The sequence below is a fragment of the Vombatus ursinus genome, unplaced genomic scaffold (genome assembly GCF_900497805.2).
Source record: "Vombatus ursinus unplaced genomic scaffold, bare-nosed wombat genome assembly UNPS02011014.1, whole genome shotgun sequence".
NCBI lineage: Eukaryota > Metazoa > Chordata > Mammalia > Diprotodontia > Vombatidae > Vombatus > Vombatus ursinus.
The window spans coordinates 1947034-1972594 of NW_020950792.1; the positions used below are offsets into that span (position 1 = coordinate 1947034).

Genomic DNA, 25561 nt, shown 5'->3' on the forward strand with positions numbered 1-25561 from the left:
TGATGGGACCATAGCTGCCAGAAATTTGGCCATGTGGGAAAGTACAGAGTCTATGAGGTAATAGAATTACCAAGGGTGGGAAATGTTCTGGGGCCAGAGTTTTTCCTTTCTGGGGCTCAGATTCCAACCCCATCAGGGCCAGAGTTTTTCCTTTCTGGGGCTCAGATTCCAACCCCATCATTCCCCCCTCAAACAAATAGGAACCCAAATTCTTTTGGGGTAAGGGGCGAAGGTCTTGGCTTCTGAAACTGCTTCCTGCTGTCTCTGCCTCAAGGGGGTCCCAAAGAGGAGGTTGACTGGAACTGAGCACAGGCGGCATCCAGGGAACGAAGTAGAGACATTGGCTGGTACTTGCTGTTTGCTACCAACTGTAGGTGAATGACCTGTAGTCTGGAAGACAAAAATCTGACAGAAAAGACTGCAGGGCCCAGATTTAGGGCCCAACTTGGAGAGGATAAAACATCCTTAGCTCTGCTTAGATTCAGATAATTCAGTTTTCCAACCATGTAGTATCAAATCCACCTCATAGCCAGACTCAGGAATAGCCAGGTGTGTTAACATTCCCTTTTAACGGAACATATGGGGAAACAGCCAGGAGGATCCCATCTTAGGCTGAGGCTAAAATTTTCCTCTCAGCTTTTCCCGATGCTGACTTCCCACCACTATCGCCTTCTCTGAGTAGCTTGTGGCATTTCTCTCAGATGGTGGATTATTGATTATTGATGGATTATGACCCATCAGACAACTCAAAATAAAATCCTATGAGCTTTTACATCAAACAGCAAGTTTTACTAAACACAGCTTAGGAAAACTTTTCCAGGATTTACATCTCAAAACTTGAATTTATCCTAGTGTAAAAAGCCAATCATTAAAGATTTCTGTACACAACCCAAACAAGTTTTTTGCAAGTTTATATATTAAAACAATAACCCTACAATAGCCAATTTTAGTGGTAACCAAATTATGACAAGTTGCTTGACATAATTCCCTGATGTCAAAAAATTTAGCTCAACTACCTCTTACACTTCTGGGGAACATGGGGAGGTCTGGTGCAGAGGGCCTTCCCAACAAAGGGGCAGGGCAAGAGGAGAGCATAAAAAGGGAGTGTTCAAACAACAGATCTCAAGTAGGCAAGGGAGAGGGAGGGTATGTCCAACCCCATCAGTTATGCTTAAAATAGCTAAGAAAGAATTATTCATAATAATTATACCCTCATGTCTGATGATCTATTCTCTTTCTTAAAAAGAGGAGACCTTAAATGTTCTCATATCACATTTATCAAATACCTTGTGGACAAATTTCTATAGTAAATTTAAGTATAGAGTAGAAGATACTTGCAGAGTGAACAAAATTCTAACTTCAGTGCTTTCCAATATGTAGAAATTGTAGAAAGACAGATTTAGACTTGACTTACAGGAAAATGTCCTAATAATTAAAGTTTTCTAATAATAGAATGTATTGATTTGCTAGGTTCTCCATCATGGTGGGGGGACTGTCTTCAGGTGATATTGAATAATGACTACTCGCTGGGGTGGTTGTACAAGGGACTCTTGTCTATAAACAGGTTGGATCAAATGGCCTCTGGATCTCTTCTAACTCTAATTCTATGAAAAGAAAAATAGAAATGGCATCATTAATATAGAAAGAAATGTAAACTGATTTATGGCATTCTGCCCTCTAGATGTACACATAAGAGAAATTATTATTTCTCTCATATTAATAACCAATTACTGAATTAGGACTAAAGTTTTTCCTCTTCCTATTTCCTCATTCAGAAATCAGCCCCTATAGGTTATCCAGCAAGCCTTTGAAGGGCCAGGCTGATGATAAGGATGAAATCTTGGGCAGATATACCCCATTGGGAAAATTCAGATCTGATCAAAAGGTAAAGAAATTCTGTTTTAGGTGAATTGGCAGATTCTAGCTCATTGGGTGTTAGTCAGACAGGTCTGGGTAGAAGTGCATGAGATGGTTATAAATAAGTCTCTTTCTCCAAGATCAGTCACATTCCCCCAGAACCTCATTAGAATAAGCCCACCTCTCATTATAATATTCATTCTCTCATTACTTGTTAACCAATCAGAGTTAATTTTCACCCTCAGGAATACCTGTTCTTCCAAGGACATATAAGTGTTGAGTAATGTGGTTGGGCAACGTGCTAAGCCCTGGGGATACAAAGAAAGCCAAAAAAAAAATAGTCCCTGTTCCCAAGAAGCTCACAGAGAGAGAGAGAGAGAGAGAGAGAGTGAGAGGCAGAGACAGAAAGACTGGTTAGAAAGATTAGCAAATGAGTATGGAGAATATGAGGTTTTTCATTTTATATTCTAAGCAATGGATATTTGGGAAGTAATATGTTACCAACGTGTGCCTTAAGAGGAAAATCCTGGCAGTGGCTATGTGAAGGAGGAAGAGTAGAGACTGGAGTTAAGGAAACATTAGAAGGCTATTAAAATAGTCTAGGCAACAAGTGAGGAAGGCCTGAACTAGGGTGGTAGCTGAGAGTGGAGAGAAGAGACAGGCTTGAGAGATATGACATAGTTAGGTCATGATACGGAAGGTGAGAGAGGAGGTAAAATCACAGGGAACTGAGGTTTTGTCCCTGGGCAGATGGAAAACCCAGTGCAACTTCAAAGAGGAATGTAACTTAGCTGAGTGTATACTAGTTGTTTATGGATTATATAATAAGAGAAATGAGAGCCGCAGGAAGAAAAACAAGTTGTTCAATGCAAATAGATTTATGATTTTATAAAATTATGCTTTCAATGATATTTTCTATATTTTAAGAAGTCCTCATAAAATTATTTCTTAGTAAGTTACTGGATAGGGCTGCTCTGGTTAAGAAAATATGGGTATGAGTAATACCTGCATTACCAAAACACTGCATAAAGGTTGTTATTCAGTATATTTGTTTAAAAAAGCTTAAGCTATTAACCATCAAGAGGGACACCTACTGGTACAAAAGAGAACATGCAGACTTATGACTACATAACTTCAACAAACATTTGCAGTAATAGGATTTAATAGCTGGAAGGATCCTTTGAGATCATCTAGTAGTGGAAACTCTTCATTTAGGGTCATTGAATTTAAGAGATATAAGAAATCTTGGGGATCATTTAGTCCAATTTTTTCTTTTACAGTTAAGGAAACTGAATCTCAGAGAAATTGAGTGACTTGCTTGAAATTGAACAGGTGGTAAGTAGCAGAGTCAGAATTCAAGTTGACAAGAGAAAGAAAGTCCTCTTTGCCTTTTCTATTAAATGAAGGAGTTAAATTAGAGCAGGGGTTCTTAATCTGGAGTATGTGAACTTATTTTTTTAAAAATTATTGTATTTCAATAAAATTGGTTTCCTTTGTAATCTTTTGTATTTTATTTTGTGCATTAAAAATTATTCTGAGAAGGAGTATGTAATCTTCACCAGACTGCCCAAGGGGTCCATGACACTAAGAGGTTAAGAACCACTCACCCCCAACTAGATGATTTTTGAGGTCCCTTCCAGCTCTAAAATCTATGAGCCTATGACCTAATTATTGAAAAGCTAGTGATCTTTCCACTAAGCCTTATTGGCTCTCACATGCAATTAGACTTGGAATGGGCACTAAAGGTCATCAGATTTAATGCTTTGATTTTCAGATGAAGAAAGTGAAGGTTACATAAGTGAAGTAATTTACCTATCATCACAAGTGAGAGGCTGAACGTCTGTGAAAACACCAAACCAAAGTCATTTGGTTCTTCCTCATTTCAGGTAAAAAATGCATCTTCTAGTTAGCATGCAAGTCACAGAACTTCCCAAAATGGGATGCAAAAGTAAGATGGAGATAGAGAGTCAAACCAGGAGACTCAACTCTGAGCTCAGCATGAGTTCACTGAACATTATGGTAAAGGGCTTTGGTGTGAAATTCTAATATAAAAGAGGTCCACTAAGTCATATGTGGAACCTGCATATTGACTTAAAAAAAAACAAACACATTATTAACATTTTATTGTATTTTTTATTTATTTTGTTAAACATTTCCCAATTACATTTTAAACTAGTTGGGGAAGCTCTAGGGAATGTTGTGGGACCCATGGTGCATAGTTGACACCTCTGGTGAACAAGAAGGGAAAATGGACTTTTAGTTCAATTCTATCATTCAAAAAGCCTTTATTTAGCACTTACTATGCATCAAGAACTATATTAGATGCTTGGAATATAAATATCTAGTTTCATATCCTAACATTTCTACTTAATATCTGTATGACTTTGGGCTCTGTTTCTTTTTTCTACAAAATGAAGGCATTAGATTAGATGGTTTCTGAGGTGCCTAACTACCACCTCTAAAGCTATATCTTATTACAAGGTATTATCTGGAAACAAAAATGAATAAACCCTGACCCTAAAGAGTCTAGTAGGTGAGATGTCAAATACATAAATGAATATAATGCAGTAATATAAAGTATATGATAAGTTCATAAAGGTGTTATTTATTCAACTAGCATTAATCAAGCCCTTGTGTAGGGCACTATGCTGTTGGAAGGTTGCAAATTTCTTTATCTATATATTCACCCTCAAGTAACGTCTCACCTGGATTATTGCAGAAACCTTCTAATTGGGCTCATTGTGTGCCAAACTCTTTACAATTATTATCTCATTTGATTACCACAACAATCCTGGAGGTAGGTGCTATTATTCTCCCTATTTTGCAGTTGGGGAAACAGAAGCAAACAGGTTAAGTGACTTGCCCAAGGTCACATGACTATTAAGTGTCTGAGGCTGGATTTGAACTCAGGTCTTCCTGACTCCAGGCTCCCTGCTCAATCTACTGAGCCACCTAACTACACCTGAGGGTCATCGACTGACTAGCGGAAGTTATAGAGCTAGAGCCAAAAACAACCTCACAAATTATCTAGTCCAACTCCATAATTTTACAGATGAGGAAACTGAACACCAGAGAAGGTTAAACTGATTTGTCCCAGTTCATACAGGTAATATAGAAAGTTGAGTTAATAAACACATTTTGATTTGGGTGTAACTTGGATTTAAGTGAGGCAGAGTTGCATGAAGTCATCAGTTCCACTATGTTCCAGAGTTATCACAGTCCAGTGGTAGGACAGTCAAGATGACTGGTGATGGCTCGAGATGCAGTGGATGATGACCTGGACATCTTCAATCTCTAACCAAGCTCTATGTGCTCCACAGTGCTTCAGCTGCCTCTGTGGCCGTTGGAACAAATGGTTCTCATCTGCCCACTCCACCAGGGGAACTCTTCACACGGTTGGGTAGACCCCTCCCTAACTCACCGATGGGTTTGAGACCCCTGGGTTACCCTCAACTTGGCGTAGTCCATCTGCCCAAATGGTTGGGGTGTGACCACTGTGGATGCTACAGCTTCTTGGAGCACAGGTGAGAGTTAAGTGGATCAGGTGGACACCAAAGGTGGAAAGCAGCCAGAAAAGGGCTCAGCAGCCCTCACACCAGAGGTACTAATCTTCCCTAAACACACCCTACACCCCTAATAATAAAAACTTACTATGTGCCAGGCACCATGCTAAGTGCCGGGGATAAATATATATATAGAATAAACTGAAAATAACCAACAGAGAGAAGGCACTAGAATTAAGGGGGATTTTTAGCTGGTACTTGAAGCCAGGGGAGCCAGGAGGTAAGTGGAGGAGGGAGTGCATTCCAGACATGGAAATTTGAACTCAGTTCTTGTGACTCTAAATACAGCACTCATTCCACTATACCATCCATTCTGTCTGTCTATAATAGATAAAACTTATTCGGAAAGATCTCAGAACCATTGAAGTGGTGGGAAAATATTCATTCAAAAGGAGAGGGAGTAAAGCCTAATGGAAGAATACTGTACTTCAAGTCAGAGGAAGGTAGGGGGCATTATTTGCTGCTTAAGTATAAGTTTGGTCAAGTTACAACCTGTCTTAAGCCTTAGTTTTCTAGTCTGCAAAAAGTTGTACTAAATGTTCTCTCAAGTCTCATTCTAGTTCTCAATTCTATGATCCTAAGTATTTTTTTAGTCCAATTTACACCTTAATATTGGCACCTGCATATTCTATATCCTAAGATAACTTCTGTTAAACCCAGAGGTCAACTTTAACGATGCAGGCTTTACAACTAATCTTAAGTATGGTGATGATTTGGTGATACCTCTGAAATGGAGAAGAAATTGCTTAAAGCCCTAGGTGAAGGAAAAATTCATGCTGAGAACTCAACTTCCGAAAACACTGCCCATTAATTTTGGCTGTCATTTGGGGATCTTATTTCTTTAGGGTTCAAGGTGAAGTCAAAATATTTTAGGATGTTCAGTTTTGAAGGTGAAAAGACTTTCCTCAACTTATCTCGGACATAGTGTACAGAAGATAATGCTTTATCTTTCTAGTAGAAAGTTATTGCTGAACAAAAGATTAGCTGATCAGCAACACTGTGTGAAGATCAGCTCAGCTCTTCTCAGCAACACAACGATCCAAGAGAAGTACAAAAGACTCAGGAAGGAAAATGCTATCCATTATCCACATAAAGAACTGACACACTCAGTGCAATTCGAAGCATATATTTTTTTTACTTTATTCTTTCTCGTGGGTTTTTTTTCCCTTTTGAACTGTTTCTTTCACAACTGTGCCTAATACTGAAATATTTTTTTTACATGATAGCACATGTATAAACTACATCAAACTGCCTACCATTTTCAGAAGAGGGGATAGGAGAGGGGGAAGGAAGGGAGGGAGGGAGAAAAATTTGGGACTCAAAAATATCGTAAAAATGAATGCTAAAAATTTTCTTGACATTTAACTGGGGAAAAAAATAAAATAGTATTAAACTTAAAAAAATTCGCTGATTTGAAACGGACTACACCCTGTTGCTTATAGAGAGATGACGACAGAGAACCACAGTGGTTGTTTAGCAAGGGGCTTAGTTGGGCCCAGATTCCCTAGTCGGGGGTAAGTAATGTTCAAAACAATTTACGACTGAGAAAGTAGAAGACTCACAGTGGCATGCTGTTTGTAAGTGCCATGTACTTTTGATACGAGAAAATACTCTTTGCTGGTATTAGTGCAGCACTTTCAAGTGCTATTTATACAAAGAAAGCTCAACGCCTCCAGCAAAACCCAATCCGCACCGTAGTCAAACCTTGACAAAGGCTTCCAAATGCCAAGTTCTGCTTTTGCACCTTGGCAAATTCTCCATCTCCCAGAGTTTCTTTCCTTGGGGGCTGCTGAGTCGTTTTATTCCCAGTATCGGACAAGATAGTCAAAACTCGATGGCCAGCGGAGGATGGCGCGTAGGGGTTCCTCCACATTCCTCCAAGGGCTGGACAGTTATAAACGACCATGTGACAGCCTTTCGCCTTCCACTTGGGGCACTCACGCCCCCTGCTGCCAGTGCTCTCCGTCCCTTGCCAGCAGCTTTCCCAGCGGTGCTCAAACAGCAGAACTGGGCGTTGACAGTCCACTCCCGGACTTGGAATCTAGCTTAGCCCTGACCCCCCCCCGCCGAACAGGCAGGCCCACCTTCCCGGTCCGGGCTCTCCTCCCCTGCTGCTTGGGGCCCGCCGCCCCGCTCCACCCCCGTCGGCTGCTGCCGCCGCGGTTCTCTCCCCCCGGGGAGGTCGCACACGTCGTGACTCCAGCAGTGAGTCTTGAGAGGGGCTACCACTGGAGAAGCCAGGCGGAGCGTCGGACCAGGGAGGCGGGGAAGGAGGCGTGTCGCCGGGCTCTAGTTTCCGGAAGCCGACCCGGTTCGCTTTGGCGCTTCTAGCCGGCAGCACACGGAGGTGCTGAGCACCCGCTCGGTCGCGCTAGCATCGCAGGTCGCCAGGGTCACCGGCAGCAGCGGCCCCCGGGGTGGGGGGGGGGGCGGCGGCGGCGGCGGCGGCGGCGGCGGCGGCAGCGAGTGTTCTCCAGCGGGGAGCGCAGGGACGCGGGGTGGCCACGATGCAGCTCGTGTACGAGGACGCCAAACCCAACCCTTTGCAAAACGCTAACTTATGCTCCCGCATATTCTTTTGGTGAGTCAGTGAGTGCACGGGGGCTCTGCGTCCCACCGCCCCATTTTAACTTTGCCTTATAAAAAAAACCCTTAGCAAGGTGCCCCTGCTGATGCCACTGCAGGACCGCCCGCCTTCTAGGGCGGCGGGCCAGTCTTTTCCCCGGGGTGGCGTTTGCACGCTGCCCCAGAAGTGCATTTTCTGGAGGTGATGGATGGGCGTGTTGTGGACCAGTTTCCGCCATTCATTGATTCATCCGCGCCGCGACTTCCTAGTCGTGGCGTGGAGCGAGCAGCCCACCTCGTGCTACTTCCCTGTTCGCTGCCCGTGGTGCCTGCTGCGCCTGCCTCGGGGGGGTCGGCCCCAGCAGCAGCGCTTACTGGTAGTGCCTAGGAATACTCTGGTCCGCACGCCTGGCCTCCAGGAAGTGCTATTGCTAGGGGTGCCGACGGCAGAGGAGGGGTGGGGTGCAGAGGGAGACCGCTATCCCTGGACCTGGGTCTGTGAGTGCGTACTGCGCGCGTGTGCATGTGTGCATGTGTGTGTGCATGTGTGCGTGCGTGTGTATGTGTGCCTGTGCGTGTTACTGACACCGAGGACAGAGAGAGGTTGCTGTGTACTTAATATAACCTCCTGGCCGATAACGAACTATGCCGTAACAGAGATGATGAATTCAAAATGCTGAGGGTGCTGAACGGTTTTGGATGTGGAGTGGGAATTTGTTTTGCTTTACTAATGCATATTCCTAAGGGTTTTTGGTTTGTCTTTTCCCTCATTAAAAGAGGGTGGCGAGGTGAATGGAGAGGAGAGAGAATAAATACCTGTCTATTGTACAATGAAATGAATGCTATGCCCTCTTATGGAGAGTCCCTCTAGGGACACCGGCCTCTTTACCCCCTTCACCCATTAGGTTAAATTTGAGTGAGTGTGGAATGACAGCGGTGAAGGAAGGAAGGAAGGAAGGATGCAGAGTCGGAAGTAAAGGGGACGCAAATGAAACTGAGAACTATATTCTCTCGAGGAAGAGCTGCAACCGAGGGCCCATCAATTCTTCTTGGCCCGGCTCCGCTCTAGTAGTCAAATTCGGTTTTTCGGTTGTTTACATTGCCCTTCGCTGTTGTTTGCAGTATCTGACTCTTCATGACCCCATTTGGGATTTTCTTGGCAGAGGTACTAAAGTGGTTTGCCATTTCATTCTGCAGCTCATTTTGCAAGTGGGAAAACAGAGGCAAACAAGGTTAAGTGACTTGTATGGAATCACCCAGCTAGTAAGTATCTGAGGACTCTTTTGAACTCCGGTCTTCCTGACTCCAGGCCTTGGGCTTTATCCTCTGAACCATCTAGCCATCTGAATTGCCTTTCACTCAAGTCTAAAAGAAGCAGGTGTGAGCTTATCTGAGCTCGCTTTTAAGTACTCTAGATCAAATCCGTCTACCTGCTTGTGCTGCTCCTCCCCTTTAATTTTCTCCTGGCAGGACAGCTATCTTCCTTCTGTACAGAAGTGGCTTCTGAGTTAGTATCTGGGTGTGGTAAATTGCATGTAGCTAAAAACATAAGAGTACAGTGTAGCCTTAGTAGTAGCCTGTGATTAGTTAGTAGCCTGTGGTTGCCTGATAAGAATTCAGACTAAAACATAAAGGGAGGTACACTTGGCCCTAAATAAAGTTTTTCTTTTTGTGAGACCTTTTGATTGTTCATTTTTGTCACTAGTTAAGGGGTAGTATGGGAACAATTAACGGGTTTTTTTTGTTTTTTTTAACTTAAGAGTAGTCCTCACAGGCAGTAGCTGCCACAAAAACATGGTGGAAATGGGTTTGTCTGGGGCCTCTACCTTTTTGATGGGTACATACAAGTGGCCATGATGCAATGTGTGTGAAACGGGTGGCTGTCATACTGTATTGAAGTTAAAGGATTTAAAGTATGAAAGGAGGTGGTGATCATTTAAGTCAAGACTTTCCCTTGCTTCCTATCCCCCACTTCCGTGTTACAGGTGGAGAAACCTGTGAGATGAAGGGTAGGTGGCATTGGCCACTTGGTTAGGGAATCTGCCATCATCACAGGAGCTGGATTAGAAATCTCACTCTGTTCCTTACTGCCTTAAGCCTCGGTTTCCTTGTTTGTAAAAGAAGATGTTGGACTAGAGGATGCTCCAGAACACTGGTGTCAAACTGAAATAGACTCAGGAGCCACCAGTCCCTCACAATAAGGATCCCTGTGGGTCACATATTGACTCAGTTTTAAAATACTGTCTACATTCTGTTGTATTTGTATTTATTGTATTTTTGTTATATTTATTTTGTTAAATATTTCCCAATTATGTTTTCATCTAGTTCCCTGTGGACAGCCTGTTTGACATGTGTGCTCTAATATTCCTTCCATCTCTTAATTCCTGGGACCCTAGTGAAAGAGCCAAGGCCAGGTGGGCCCGAATGACATTAGTCATCTGTTACTTTTCCCCATCAGGCAGATCACTGTTAATTCTCTCTGTGCTTCCATTTTTTTTTTTTTTGGATCATGGTATTATGTTGAATCATCATCAGTGTTTTCTGCTTTTTTAGAGAGGAATGCCACTGTTTTCTATTTAGCCTGTGCTAAATTTTTGTAGTTCTTCGGGTGCTACTTAAAATGCCAGGGGCCTTTGAGAGGGGAGGGAAGTCTTCTATCCTTCTGATTTGCCTGGGGTGCTTGTCCTGATGTATCTGTAACTTAAGAGGCAGATCACTAACTAACTATGTAGCTAATCATTAAAGTCAGTGAATAAATGTGTAGAAATCTTGTGTGCAAAAAAAAGAAATCACCCCACCCATTGGTTGATGTTCAGAAAATGCTATTTGAAAGGGTTTTTAAAACAACCAGATTGGTAGGAAATATAAACAGAGGAGGTGGATTTCACTTAGGCAGAGGATGCTTTTTTCTCTTGGGAAATGCTCACGAAGTAGGGCTTAGCAGACAGCTGATGACATTGATCATCCTGTCAAGACAAGGAGTTGGTGTGGCCTGTCTCTGGAGATTGGGAGTGACACCACTTTACAAACTCCCTAGGGAGCCATCGCCACCTTCTTCAGGTGTTTTAGAGGGTGTCGTCATGTTGGGAGGATGCAAACCCAGAAATCTGTCTAGAAGGGCAATCCACCCTTTGAGCATGCTGTATGTCTGTGTGTTTATGTATTCCAAATCCCAGTGGTAAGTCGAAAGAAACTGCAGGAAGAAAGGTTTTTCTTCAGATTGCAGTTCTCCTTTTCTTCTCCTTGTGATCTTTTCCCCTCAAATGTAATTTTTTTCCCCTCCAAAAAAGTATTCACTGCAAAGTTTCAACATAGAAGTTGAAACTTGGAACCTGCCTGCCGTTTTAGGGAGCCAATATAAATGACTATTGTTGAATAAATAACATAGAAACTAAATCATATTTAGATGAACTTTAGAAGAGTACCCAAGTACCTATTTTGAAATCTACAGATAGTCATTTGTAACCCAACTTTGATATTATATTTCAGTGTTTCAGGCCTAGGAGAGATTTTCTTTCTAAAACCTAACATACATCCTTTTTACTGATCCTTTTGCCCCTTGTCACATCCCCCTTAGCAGTAGAAAGTCACATTTTTATTTAAATATCTTTACATATACTCAAAGGGTGTTGGCTAAGTACTTCAACTTTCCCAGCTTGAAAGATACTAGTAATAATTTTTCAGCTTGAGTTTATAGACCTACTTTCAAACTCTTAATCACTTTTGTTTTCATTTGTATGTACCCTTTGGTGAATTTTCTTATTTCTAGAGATGAACACAGTTTTTTTTTTAAACCTGCCCAACACTGAGGTTAGTGGGAAATTTGTTCTAGTTACTTTTATACAGTTGTATAGGTTGTAGAAAAATAAAGAAGACATGAGAATATGAAGGTGTCTGGTGACCCGATAAGTCTCTGATATTTCTCTACCCTCATAAACTTAGTTTCTGCCTTTTGATGTTTGGATGTTTTGTTTGGACATGTGGACAATTGAATTCTTCTAAAAATATATTGTGTTTTCCCACCTCTCCTCTGCAAAAAAAGTCAAGCCTGATTTTTCATCCCATACAATGCTAGTCGTCTTGACTTTTCTCTTGCCACTGGACTTAAATGACTCTGGAAGAGAAAGTGAGGCTGATGACTTTAGGTAACTTTGCCCCACTTAAATCCAATTCACTGAAAAGTCAAGACATCACCCCACGATATCATTGGTCCTCTTCAAAACTGAAGGATGAACAGCAAGGCACTCCACCATAGTTGACGTTACTAAGAAGATTAAAAGAATTTCCTTTGAGTTGTATAACATTCTAACATAGTGTCTGGAGTGTAGTAAGTGATTTGTAAATGATTATTGATTGTTTGATTCATTGATACAGGACCCAGAACCAATCCTGTCAGAGCACGTTTTGACATTTCTCTATAGGTTGACTTTGGAATAGGGAATACTAGATTTGGAAACAGAAGGACTGGGTTCAAATCCTTGTTTGGACCCTATTTAATTATTTGTTTGTTTTTGATGACTATGGGCAATTCACTTCACTTTGTATCTCAGTTTTCTGCTCTGTAAAATGAGGGAATTGGACTGTATAACCTAAAGTGCCTTCTAGCTTGAAAACAGTTTAAACCAGCAGGTCTTCTTAATTCTCAAGAGTGAGTTCTTTCAGCTTAACAGTTTTATGATGATATGAATAATATCCCTGGTTTCAGGGAAGATACTTTGGAATACTCTAGGAAGAAGTACAATAGATTTGAAAGGGAAACTTAATGGTTGGAACAAATTAAGAACTTGACAGAAGGGATGTAGTTCAACCTATTGTTGTTCAGTCATTTTTTAGGCATGTTTGACTCTTTGTGACCCCGTTGGGTTTTTCTTGGCAAAGATGCTGGAATGGTTTGCCATTTCCTTCTCCAGATCAATTTACAGATGAGGAAACTGTGGCAAACAGGATTAAGTGACTTGCTCAGGGTCACACAGCTAGTAAGTATCTGAGACCAAATTTAAACTGAACAAGACACGTCTTCCAGAGTCTGGGCCCAACACTCTATCTACTGCACCATCTAGCTACCCCGTTCAACCCATATGTTTCCGTGAATTTCTTTGTAAAATCTTGACAGATGGTCATTCAGCTTTTGCTGGAAGGCCCAAGTGGAAGCAAATCTAATACCTCTTCAGGTGTCCCATTCCATTTCTGGACAGTTCTGATTATGTTAATAGAGTTTTCTTTACACTGAGCTAACATCAGATGCCTCTGTAACTTCTATTCACCGCTTCTAAGTCCTGTCTTCTGGGACCAATCAGAACAAATCTAACCATCCTTGTTCAAATGCCAGTCCTTCAGATATTTGAAGGCCAATGTCCTGCCCCCCCCCAATCTTCCCTTTGCCAAGCTAAACATCCTCACTTATTTCATTTGATCTTTATATGGCAATATGGCCATGCACATAAAAGTCTCTTCACTATTTTGGATGCTTGTCAGCATCTTCAGAATTTGATGCCCAGAATTGAACCCATACTTTTTTCTTTTTTTTTGGTGAGGCAATTGGGATTAAGTGACTTGCCCAGGATCACACAGCTAGTAAGTATCATGTGTCTTGAGACTGGATTTGAACTTATGAACTTCTTGACTCCAAGGTCAGAGCTCTATCCACTGCGCCACCTAGCTGCCCCAAACCTATACTTTTAAAGACCATCTAATCTAACTCATACCTGAATAGGAATATATCCTATATGACATACCTGAGAGGTCTTCTAACTTTTGCTTGAAGACTTTCAGTAAAGAGATACCAAACCTTCCCAAGACAACCCATTTCACTTTTGGATGGCTATAATCATGAGAAAGTTCTTTTTTTAAATCAATCCTGAATATTTTTCTTTAAAACATCTATCTAGTTTTTCCCATGGAGGGATATCTGTTCTCTTTTCTATTTGATAATCCTTCACAAACTTGAAGATAGACGTTTTTTCAACCCTGATTAATTTTTTTTCCTGGTTAAATATCCTCAGCTCCATTTTTTGTATCCTTAAAATAGACTGATCTCCAGGCCTTCAATCCATCTGTTTTACCCTCCTGAATGCTTTCCAGCCTAACTATGTCCTTTTCTATATGTGATTTCATATGGGTACATGACAGCAAAATTTTATACCCCTCATCCCGGACACAATGCCTTTCCTTGTAGCCTAAGTTTGTATAGCGTTTCTGTCTGCCTGGTCAGACTGTTGACTGATACTGGATTTGTAGTCCAGCCTAAACGCCATATAAACTTTTCATGTAAACCGTTGTTTAGCCACTACCCACCCATTATTATACTTGTAAAAGTGATTAAAAAAAAAAACCTCAAATGTAGATTTTTGTTTCTCTTAATGTATTTATCCCATTGTTCTAACCTGTCAAGATCTTTTGGAATCTGAATCTGTTATCCATCATGTTAGTTAGCTTTCCCTCCCTGGGTTTGTTTCATCTTTATTTGGGAAAGCGTGCCATCTATGCTTCATCAGAGTCATTGATCTCAATGTTAAAACAGCGTGGTTCCTGGGGCATGTTAGTGGAGACCTCCCCAAAGTTGACATCAAATCGTTAATTACTATTCTGGATTTGACTATTGACCTACTTCATCTTTTCCATAAGGGTAGCACATGAGACTTTGTCAAAAACTTTTATTTTAAGCTTTTTTTTAAAATCATGAACTTAAGCCTCAATATGAACTTTTCAGTGGTCGGTGAACTGAAAAAGAAAGATTGGATTGTTATGTGAAACTGAAATACTACATATGGTTTTTAAAAATACATATTAAATTTAGTGTAATAGTAACAAATACTTTCCTAAAGTCTAGATAGACTGGTTAGATAAAATAGTTTTTTTTAAAAGATAAAGTAACACAAAATAGCTAGAAAAAAATAGCACTCCCCTGATTAACTCTGTCAAAATAAGAAGTGAGATTGATCTGATTTGACCTATTCTCTGTGAAACTAGCCTGCCTTTTTCGTAATCACTGATTCCCTTTCTAGATGTTAACAAACCATCATTTTAATCATGTATTTTAGCATTTTCTCAGGAAATGAACTCGTGGTCATCGACTGTAGTTTCCACATTCCATCTTCTTTTTTTTTTTATAATGAGGACTCTAGGGAGGTTGGTCTTTTATTTTGCAAATATGAATTTAAGATGTTTTTTGGTCTTCCATGGTTTTTAAAAAAAGATTCTTGAATTTGTCTTTAAAAGACCCTGTAATCCCTCCTTTTATCTCTCTGAAATGAAGCTACTTCACTACTAAAGTCAGCAATGTGCTGAAAGTGGTCCTATACAGAATACAGACACCAATTCATAGTGTAAGAGGGTTTTCTCCGATTTTAAAGATGTGGGACTAGGTGTTGAAGGGTAACTATCATCCTATGTCTCTGCTGTAGTTTTTTTTTCCCCATAACCATGAAACTTTTAACCTAACATAATATAACCCACAGTGGTTATATTCTCTTCATTATTTAAAAATAAGAAGAAACTATAAAATATTTTTGAATATTCCCCAGGTTTGCAAATAACATCATGGAGGCCTATGACAATAGTGGCTACCTGAAGACATAAAGTTCTGGCTTGGAGTAGTTGCGTGTAATTAGTCAGCGAGCATTTATAGTGTGTCTTAGAGCATTTACTGTATTAGGCCTTTAGAGGAGGGGGGATAAAAGAGAGAGGAAAGCCCTGGATATCCAGAGTAGGGGAGGCAAACTAAGAGATATATTAAAAAAAGATGAAAATGTGTGATTTGAGCTGAATATTTATATCTTGATAGTGAACAGTTGTAAAACAATATTGATGTTTATTACATATAATCTCTTAATTGAGGCAGTACCTAATAATATTTTTCATCTAAATTTCACAGGTGAGGAAATAGATTACTAGTTATACAAAACAATATACAAATGGTAGGACAGGACAGACAATGAGTTTGGTAAGCATAGTACTTTCTAGGATAACATTTACCTACTTAGAGAATAGAGAACAGTTTTCTTTTTCTAAAAAGCATTTTAGAAGAAATTAAGAATTAGAAGTTGAGCTCTACAGTGCTTCGTTTTGTCCTTTTATACACTAATGAAGATTACTAATGATTCCTCAAAGAAGTTCTGTTGGAAAATTGTTTTTTAGCCTAGGTTAAGTTATTGTATGCATTTGAAAGAAACGAAAATTAGTTTCTTTAAAAGATTATATAACCAAGATTTTTCACTCATTGAATCTGGCTTTCTTCCCAATTTGCATGATTAGTGAGGCTTTAATGTAGCTGGTGACAGGGCACCGAGTACTACTGTCTCTTTTACTAATTTCCTGGCATGACCCCATTTAGGAATGAATGAGCATTTATTAAGCACTTGCTTTTTGCCAAACACTATACTAAATTTTGGAGATATGAATATGAAAGCAGAGACTTGCCAAAGTTCTAGGAACTTATCTTCTTTTAGGGGGATGATGGAGCAATACACATTGTGAGTGGCGGGGTGGTGGTTAGGTGGGTAGGGAGATAGGGGGACACTTTGGTTCGGAAAGCTACAGGGTCATGGGACCATTGGGGAGAACATTGACACACCCTATCCTGGAACTTCGGTAGAATTGATTTGATTATGGGTTTATGGTTCCAGAAATAGTGTGGAAGGGTGTAAGGGAAAGAAAGGGATACCCTAGAGGTGGAGGCAGAGGATGCCTGAGGTGATTGGTAAAGGAGGTTGAGAAGCAAGGCTGAAACTTTCATGAAAGCGTTGAATCTTCGGACTCTCTGTCCTCCTCATCTTCCCCAAATGGCACATTTATTACAACTCTTTCGGTCCTTAACCCTCCCTGCGCCCCCCCGAAAAAAAGTAGTTTGGAGATAAAATGCCCTGACTGGCCCTGTTAAATAAAAGTGACCTTGATTTGAGTACTAAACCCACTGCATTCTTGGAAATGCTTATAAACGATTCCATGCCTTAAAGCAAGCCAGGAAGTAGGAAGGCTTTAATAGTTGATAAAACAATATAACTTTGCAAAAATGCTTTGTTCCTAGTTTATTAAAGGCAGTTGATTCGTTTTACTTCAATAAACTTCTCCCAGAGATGATAATTTTACTTTGCATTTTTGTTGTACCTCTCTGAGGAACTCAACTTTACTCTGTGTGTGTGTGTGTTTATCCAGTAGCTTTATTTCTCAAAAAATTCAATGTGAATCTAATTTTTGTAAATTGAATATTATTTTAAATAAAATTGGAAGCTCACTTAAAAGAACTCTGCATCAATTTTTTTTAATTAAAAATTTTTAGTCGTACTTTGTTCTGGCCACTGTCTAACAAACACCCAAACAAACCCGCTTACAAAGTATATTTTGTGAACAAGTTGTCATCACTTGTAAAAATGTTTTATTCCATAAAAAACTCCTTTAAAATTTAATGTCACTTCCCTATATAGCTTCCTCCCCAGTAACAAAGGGAAAATAGCTAAGCAAATAAAGAAAGAAACAAATACATAAGTAGACATCTACCAAGTCTGAAAGCATTCTGTATCCATATTCTATATCCTCTCCTTCATGAGGCGAGAAATATTCTACCACTAGGCCTCTGGAATCAAGACTAGTCATTACATTAATCTGAATCTGCTCTTCATCTTGTTTTCTATACAGTATTATGGTCATTGTACATATTGTCTGTTCTGTATTCTCTCATGGAAGTTTCTGTAAATGTTTTAATATTTGTAGTTTCTTACTCCAGGATCTCAGTAGAACTCCTCATTGTGGGTAACCCCTCCAGGGATGCACATTACAACTCATTTGTGCCCTCCCATCCTGTTCAGCTCTTGTCCATGACCTCTCATAATCCTGCGAAAGGGGGCCATACAGCTTACTAGGGTGAATATGCCTGTCTGACTGACATAATTTTGCTAGAGGGGAAATTTCCTTATTTGAATTCTCCTGAGTTACATAGATAGATACTAAGGGAGGATTTAAGCTATTTATCAGTTATCCTTTTCTCTTAAAAAACAAACAAACATTCTTTCCACAGCTTCCCCTGCATAATTCCCCCTTTGTAATGTGTTTCGTACCCACCATAATCCCCTCTATTGCCCTTTGGGAAATCCTCAATTTCCCAACTCTTAACCATATTCCTCATCATGCTCCTTCCTAAAGACAATCTAGACTGCTCTCTTCATGTTCACTTCTGGGTCCAGCTCATTGTCCATTTGCAGTGTCTGCCCAAGATCTATGTATTAATAAACTCAATGAGTTGTCTATTCGTAGTCTGTACAATAGGCATTCTTCATTCACTTGGTTTTTTCCCTTCATGTAATCAAGCCAAACTTTTTTTGAGTAATTATGGATCTCATTTAGCCTGTTTTGCGATGTTCTCTAGTTTGACACAGTCAGCACAAGGTCATCAGCAAATAGAACCATATAGAGGAGCTCTCCTTCTGTAGGGAAGGCCTCTTCTGTTTGGATTCGGCATTGGACATCTTCTATGACAGTGACAAACCCCTTTAATGAGCATATGTCTCCTTAATATCTGTGACTTGATATAAATCAAAAGTTCACTGAACAAAATTGTTACATCTTTTTTTCCCCATTTATTTATTTATTTTTAACATGTGTTTTTAAAACTTAAAAAATTTTCTCCCTTCCTCCCTCCCCACCCACCCTCATTGAAAAGGCAAGCAACTCGATACAGGTTATAGATGTATAGTCATGCAAAACACTTCCATAGTAGTCATGTTGTGAAAAACTTATATTTCCCTTCATCCAATCCTACCACACATTTATTCTATTCTCTCTTTTGACCCTGTCCCTTCTTAGAATTGTTTGCTTCTAATTATCCCTTCCCTCAATCTTCCCTCCCCTCTATCAGCCACCTGCTCTTTTGTCCCCTTTCCCTTATGGATAGATTTCCATACCCCAATTGTATATGTTATTCCCACCTTAAGCCAAATCTTATGAGAATAAGATTCACTCATTCCCTCTCACCATCCCCCATTTCCCCTCCACTGTAAAAGCCTTTTCTTGTCTGTTTCATGTGAGATAATTTACCCCATTCTACTTCTCCCTTTCTCCTTCTCCCAGTATAATCCTCTCTCACCCCTTAATTTTATTTTCCAGATATCACCCCTTCATCTTCAACTCACCCTGTGTCCTCTATCTGTCTGTCTATCTATCTATCTATCTCTCTATCTATCTATCTATCTGTCTATCTATCTATCTATCTCTCTATCTATATATGCACACATACAATTTTTCCCTCCCACTACCCTGATACTGACAAAGGACTTATGAGTTACAAATATCATCTTTCCATGCAGGAATGTAAATAGTTCAACCTTAATAAGCCTCTTATGATTTCTCTTTCCTGTTTACCTCTTCCATGTTTCACTTGAGTCTTATATTTGAAAGTCAAATTTTCTATTCAGCTCTGGTCTTTTCATCAAGAATACTTAAAAGTCCCCTATTTCACTAAATGACCATTTTTAACCCTGAAGGATTATACTCAGTTTTGCTGGGTACGTGATTCTTGGTTGTAATCCTATCTCCTTTGCCCTCCGGAATATTATATTCCATGCCTTCTGATCCCTTAATGTAGAAGCTGCTAAATCTTGTGTAATCCTGATTGTGTTTCCACAATACTTGAACTGTTTCTTTCTGGCTGCTTGCAATATTTTCTCCTTGACCTGGGAACTCTGGAATTTGGCTACAATATTCCTAGGAGTTTTCCTTTGGGGATCTCTTTCAAGAGGTGATCAGTGGATTCTTTTGATTTCTGTTTTGCCCTGTGATTCTAAAATATCAGGGCAGTTTTCCTTGATAATTTCTTGAAAGATTATGTCTAGGCTCTTTTTTTGATCATTGCTTTCAGATAGTCCAATAATTTTTAAATTCTCTCTCCTGGATCTATTTTCCAGTGAGATATTTCACATTCTCTTCTATTTTTTTTCATTCTTTTGGATTTGTTTTACAGTGCCTTGATTTCTCATAAAGTCACTATCTTCCAATTGCTCCATTCTAATTTTTAAGGAAGAATTTTCTTCAGTAAGCTTTTGGACTTCCTTTTCCATTTGGCCAATTTTGCTTTTTAGGGCATTCTTATTAGTAACACATTGCCTTTTGCCTGTTAAAATGCTATACAGTCATTGTCACTTTCATGGTGCTATACCGTATTTGCCATGGCTAGCCCCTCCATTGTTTTTTCTCTGAGAAAGTTACATATAGAGTGTGAGGTTTCTGTGTAGGCCATAAGCCTTTATAAGGTCTCTTTTATTTCTTACTTGCTCCCTGAACTATATTCTCTAATATCATCTCTTCACTGAAACCCCCAAGCATCAAAGTATATGTTGACTTAATTTTGAGGGTCTTAATGAGTTCTTTGTAGAATTTCTCTACCTACTTGTCCTATGCGATCACAGTTAGTGCATTAATTTTTTCTTTATTATTACTGTTTGGTTATATTTGTTATCTCTCTTTTATGAATGACAAAACTGAACAAGTCACTTGTACTCTTTAAACCTCAGTTTCCTTGTATGTAAATGGAGTTAATAATATGGGCACCTTATTTTTGTGAGGTTCAAAAGACAATATATGTAAAGCATTTTACAAAATTCAAAGTGCCATGTTATTTGTATTGTCTTAGTATTGTATCTCATTTTCAACTTTTTAATCACAAATAATATTTTTGTTCATATGGTTCTTGCTGTCATGGACTCTCTTGGAAACCTGAGGGTGTCTGCCTTCTTCAGCTCTGGGCTATCCCAGAAGCTACCCTGAAAGTGTGGGGAGACTTGCCACCGCAAGGGGTAATTAATAATAATAATAACCAGCATTTATGTAATGGCTGTGTATCAGGCACATGGTAAGTACTTCACAAATATTATTATCTCATTTGATGTTCACAACAACCCTGGGAGATAAGGTGCTATTATTATCCCTGTTTCACAGATGAAGCAACTGAGGCACACGTTAAGTGACTTGTCCAGGGTCATACCACTAGGAAGAGTCTGAAGACAGATTTGAACTCAGATCTTCTGGACTCCAGGCCTGATGCTCTACCCACTCCTTCACCCTTCCGTCCACATGCTCTTATTTCTTGCTCTGCTCTCTAGCCAGAACTGCCAGGAACCCATCTGAATTGTTTGACTGCTCACAGAGGTTTGATGAAATGAGAGTCACGAACAAACACTGTTCCTCTTGGTTTACTATTTGCACTGTCTCCTGAGGAATGAGGCCTTCTTTAGTCTTGCCTCTATGCCCTGCAAGCCCTTCTGCACCTAATGATATGAGCTAATGATCCATAGGCCTTGCCATCTGCTCCTACTCCTGCGCCCTTAGGACGTCTGGATCTTTCTATCCATCTGCAGTTGAACTTCTTTTACATATTTTCTCCCCAGTATGAGCTTTCCTTGAGAGGAGGTCTCAGTATTTTCCCATTTGTATTTCCAGTGCTTATTGTGATAATTGTCACATAGTAAGTGCTTTTTGTTCATTCACTTATTCATTCATACAGTCATAGTTGTGAGATGTTAGGGTCAAAAGGGAATGGACAAGTTAGTGGATTTTCTTACTATTGTTCTAGTCAACCAGTCATTTAACAAACATTAATTACTTACTGTATTCCAGGCACTGTTCTAGGTGGTAGGGATTCAAATACAAAAAAATGAAATAATTCTTACAATCAAGTTATAGTCTATTGGAGATAGGATACATGTATGTATGTATATTTTTCACACACATATACATATGTATATATGTATCAGTATATCTATATGGCATAAATAGGGAGTCAGAATACTAGCAGCTTGTGGGGATCATCTTGGTGGCATAGTGGATAGAGTGCAACTCTGGAATCAAGAAGACCTGAGTTCTAATCAGGTCCCAGACACGTATTATCTACGAGACCCTGTGCAAGTCACTTAACTGCTCTTTGCCTCAGTTTCCTCAGTTGTAAAACAGGCATAATAGCACCCGCCTTCCAGGGTTGTTGTGAGGATCAAACAAAACAATATTTGAAAAAGCATTTAGCACAGCACGTGGCACATAGGAGGTGCTATACAAATATTAACTGTTGTTCTTATCAGGGAAACCTTCCGGTACAGGTGGCTGAGTTGCCTTGGAGGAAGGAGCCCTTATCTTATTTGGAGTTGAGGAGAAAGTACATTCAGGCATGACTATGGAACGTGGAGTGCCATGAAGAAGTCTAAACAATTAGGGAAGGGAAGTCTGGAAAGACAGGTTCGGGCTTTAAAAGATAAAACAAACAAAAAAAAAAACACACAAAAAAAAAGGTAGCAGGTAGGTGGTACAGTGGTTAGAGCACTGGCCCCGGAGTCAAGAAGACCCGAGTTCAAATTCCGCCTCAGACACATAATACTTCCTAGCTGTGTGACCCTGGGCAAGTCACTTAACCCCAATTGCCTCACTTAAAAAAAAATAGATAAAACAGAGGAGGATATACTTGATCTTAGAGGCAGTCGGAAGCCATTACAGTATAATGAGTGACACAGTACAGTATAATGAGTGAAGCTGTGCTTCAGGGAAATCACATGAACCTCTGGTAGACAATAGATTGGAACAGGGAGAGACTTGAAGCAGCCAAAGCAACTTAGGAGGCCAGTGTAGTAGCTAAAGGAGAGCTAATGAGGGTCTGAATGACTGAGTTTGCTATGTGAGTAGAGAGAAGGGACTGGTTGTAAGAGATGCTATGAAAATAGAAATGGCAAGGTTACATTAGGTAATTAATTGGATAAAATGGATAAAGATATTTAAGAAATCTGGGATAACTTTTCAGGTTGGAAACCTGGGAGACAGGAAAAATAGTCATACCTTCAACAGAAATAGGAAAGTTTGGAAGAAGGGTGGTTTTGGGTGAAAAAAAATAAATTGTCTTAGACACGTTGAATTTCAGGTTTCTTTGGAATGTAGCCTGTTTGAAATGTCCAATAAGCAGCTGGTGATGTGAGACTAAAGCTCTGGAGAGAGACAATATCGATATAAAGTCATCTGCATAGAGATGACAATGAAGCCCCTGGGAGCTAAGGAGGTCAATAAATGAGTATGTAGAGAAAGGGAGTCCTGGGATAGAGCAATTGGGAACATCCTCAGTTAGGGATGTGATATGGATGATGAACCAGGCAAAGGAGATTGAGAAACAGTCACATGGGAAGGAGGAAAAACAGATGAGTGTCACAAAAGACCAGAGAGAGGAGCTTGAAGAGACAAGAGAAGGTTAGGAGTGGCTTCGGTGCGGAGGTAGGGAATCCATTAGGGGCAATGAAAGGATTGCTTTGTTGCAGTGAGGGCCCAGTTTTAGATAACATAAGGGTGTCCAGTTAGCATGATTGTGTGGCATGTCCCCCTCATGCAGTCTACATTCTGGCCTAATTTGCCTGCGTGCTTTTCCCCACACGTGACATTCCACCTCCCATCTGGAAGGCTTTCCCTCCCCATTTCTACTTTTTTTGCTTACTTACTCTCTCGGAGCTTAGCTTGAATGCCATTTCTTTCTGCCATAAAAGCTTTTCCTAATTTCCCCAGTTGTTACTGCTTCGCCTACTCTGAGACAGTTTCATAGATAGGTAGATTTAGATATAGATATATTTCTTGTTTTCCCCCAGTAGAATGTAAGCTTTTTGGGGAAGGAACAGTTTTGTTTCTATCTTTTGGACACATAGTGGTTGATACCTGATAGGAATTTAAATTCCTGTTGAATTGAATAATTCCAAATAGTTTTCAGAATAACTGAATCAATTCTTTTCTCAAACTTTCTTATTAAAATGCTTTCAACAATAAGTTTTCTTATTAGCATTTATGCTTAGCATCTGTGCTAGCTTGATAAGTATGAGGTGGTCTGACCTCAGGTTTGTTTTATTCAGAGTTTCTGAGTGGTAGTGATTTTGAACACTTTTTTTCCTAATGGTCATAATGGTTTGTATTTCTTCTTCTGAAAGTGTTTTCTTATATCTTTTAACCACATTTCTTAATATTTATTTATGCCAGATGTCTACAGATCTTTAAGGGTCTGCTTTTTATCAGTTATTTAATGAAAAAAATTCTCCCAAGTTTTTTTAAACCATATTATTTTATTAATCTAGGTATTTCACATTTTAAAAAATATTCACCCATTCAGATTGCTCTGTTATGGGCATAGTAGTGCAGAATCACAGAAAGGAACTCCAGCAACCCACATCTGAAAGGAAATGTTCATTTTAACAGTACAGCATGCCTGACAAGTGATTATCCAGCCTTTGCTTGAAGACCTTCAAGGCATGCCATTCCGATTCTGAATAGCGCTAATTGTTTAGGAAGTTACTCCTAATATCAATCCAAAATTTTCTTCATTGCAACTTCCAAGCATTTGCTCCTGCCCTCTGGGGGCCAAGTTTCAATTGCTCCTCCACATGATCACTGCCCCCTACTCTCATCACCATTTTGGTTGCCCTCTTTAGCATCCTCCTAAACTGTGGTACCCAGAACTGAACACAGCACTCCAAATGTGGTCACATCCCAGAAGCTGAGCCTCTGTCAGTGTTCAGCCCAAGACCGTATTAGCTTTTTTAATCACCCCATTGCACCAATGTCTCGATGAGCTAGTCTGCTAGAAATTCCCAGATCTTTCTCAAACTGCTCTCTAACCATACTAATCCCATCCTGTACTTGTGAAGCTGATTTTTTTGAACCCAACAGTATGCTTATCCTTGAATTTCATCATAGATTTATAGTCTATTGCTGTAGCCCAGTGATGTCAAACTTAAATAGATGAGGCCACCTAACCGTTGACTCAGAAAACCACATATTAACATTATGTTTGTTTGACTTCAGTGAACTCTGTTATACATCTCTGCTCAGAACTAGCAGAGTTTCCAGAATGTGGCCTGGGGATTTCCTTGGGGTTCCTGAGACTCTTGGAGGGTAGTGGGAGCGAGGGGGAGTGTCAGAAAGGTCAAAAATATTTTCACAGTAATACTAAGAAGTTACTTATTTTAACCACATAAACTAAAGTTAATTTGGGGTTCTCAGTAATTTTAAAAGGGTAAAGGGGTCCTGACACCAAAAAGTTTGAGAACCTGTGCTCAAACCTGTCAAGATGTTTTTACATCCTTACTGCATCATTCATTGTGTAAGGCTCAGAGCCCCCACCCCTGTCACTTGCAAATTTAATGGGCATGCCATCTATGTTTTTATTAAAGTTACTGATAAAAATGTTAAGTAGCACAGAGCCAAGCTTAGATCTTTGTGACACTGCATTAGAGACCCTGCCAAGTTGACACTGAGCCATTAACAACTTACTTTTGGATCCCAGGAATCCATAATTGTCTTAACCATCCAGCCTAAGTGTCTGTCTGTATGCTAAAAGTCACTGTCCCCTCCTCTCATTACCATTTTGGTTGCCCTCTTTAGCATCCTCCTAAACTGTGGTACCCCGAACTGAACACAGCACTCCAAATGTGGTCACATCCCAGAAGCTGAGCCTCTCTCAGTGTTCAGCCCAAGACCATATTAGCTTTTTTAATCACCACATTGCACCAGTGTCTCAATGAGCTAGTCTGCTAATGAGCTATGACTACTAGTTTAGTAAACCCGTGCAAAAAGGAAAG

At 39.9% G+C, this 25561-nt stretch overlaps 1 protein-coding gene across 1 annotated transcript in view; it reads left to right on the forward strand.

Annotated features, from left to right (window-relative positions):
• Positions 1-7887: 7887 nt before the first annotated feature.
• ABCC4 (ATP binding cassette subfamily C member 4) overlaps positions 7888-25561 on the forward strand; it is a 261117-nt gene continuing 243443 nt past the window's right edge. Inside the window, exon 1 of the mRNA XM_027855684.1 lies at positions 7888-8001. Within this exon, the coding sequence (XP_027711485.1) occupies positions 7928-8001 (74 nt within the window). The 5' untranslated portion in view covers positions 7888-7927. The remainder of the gene's footprint in view (positions 8002-25561) is intronic.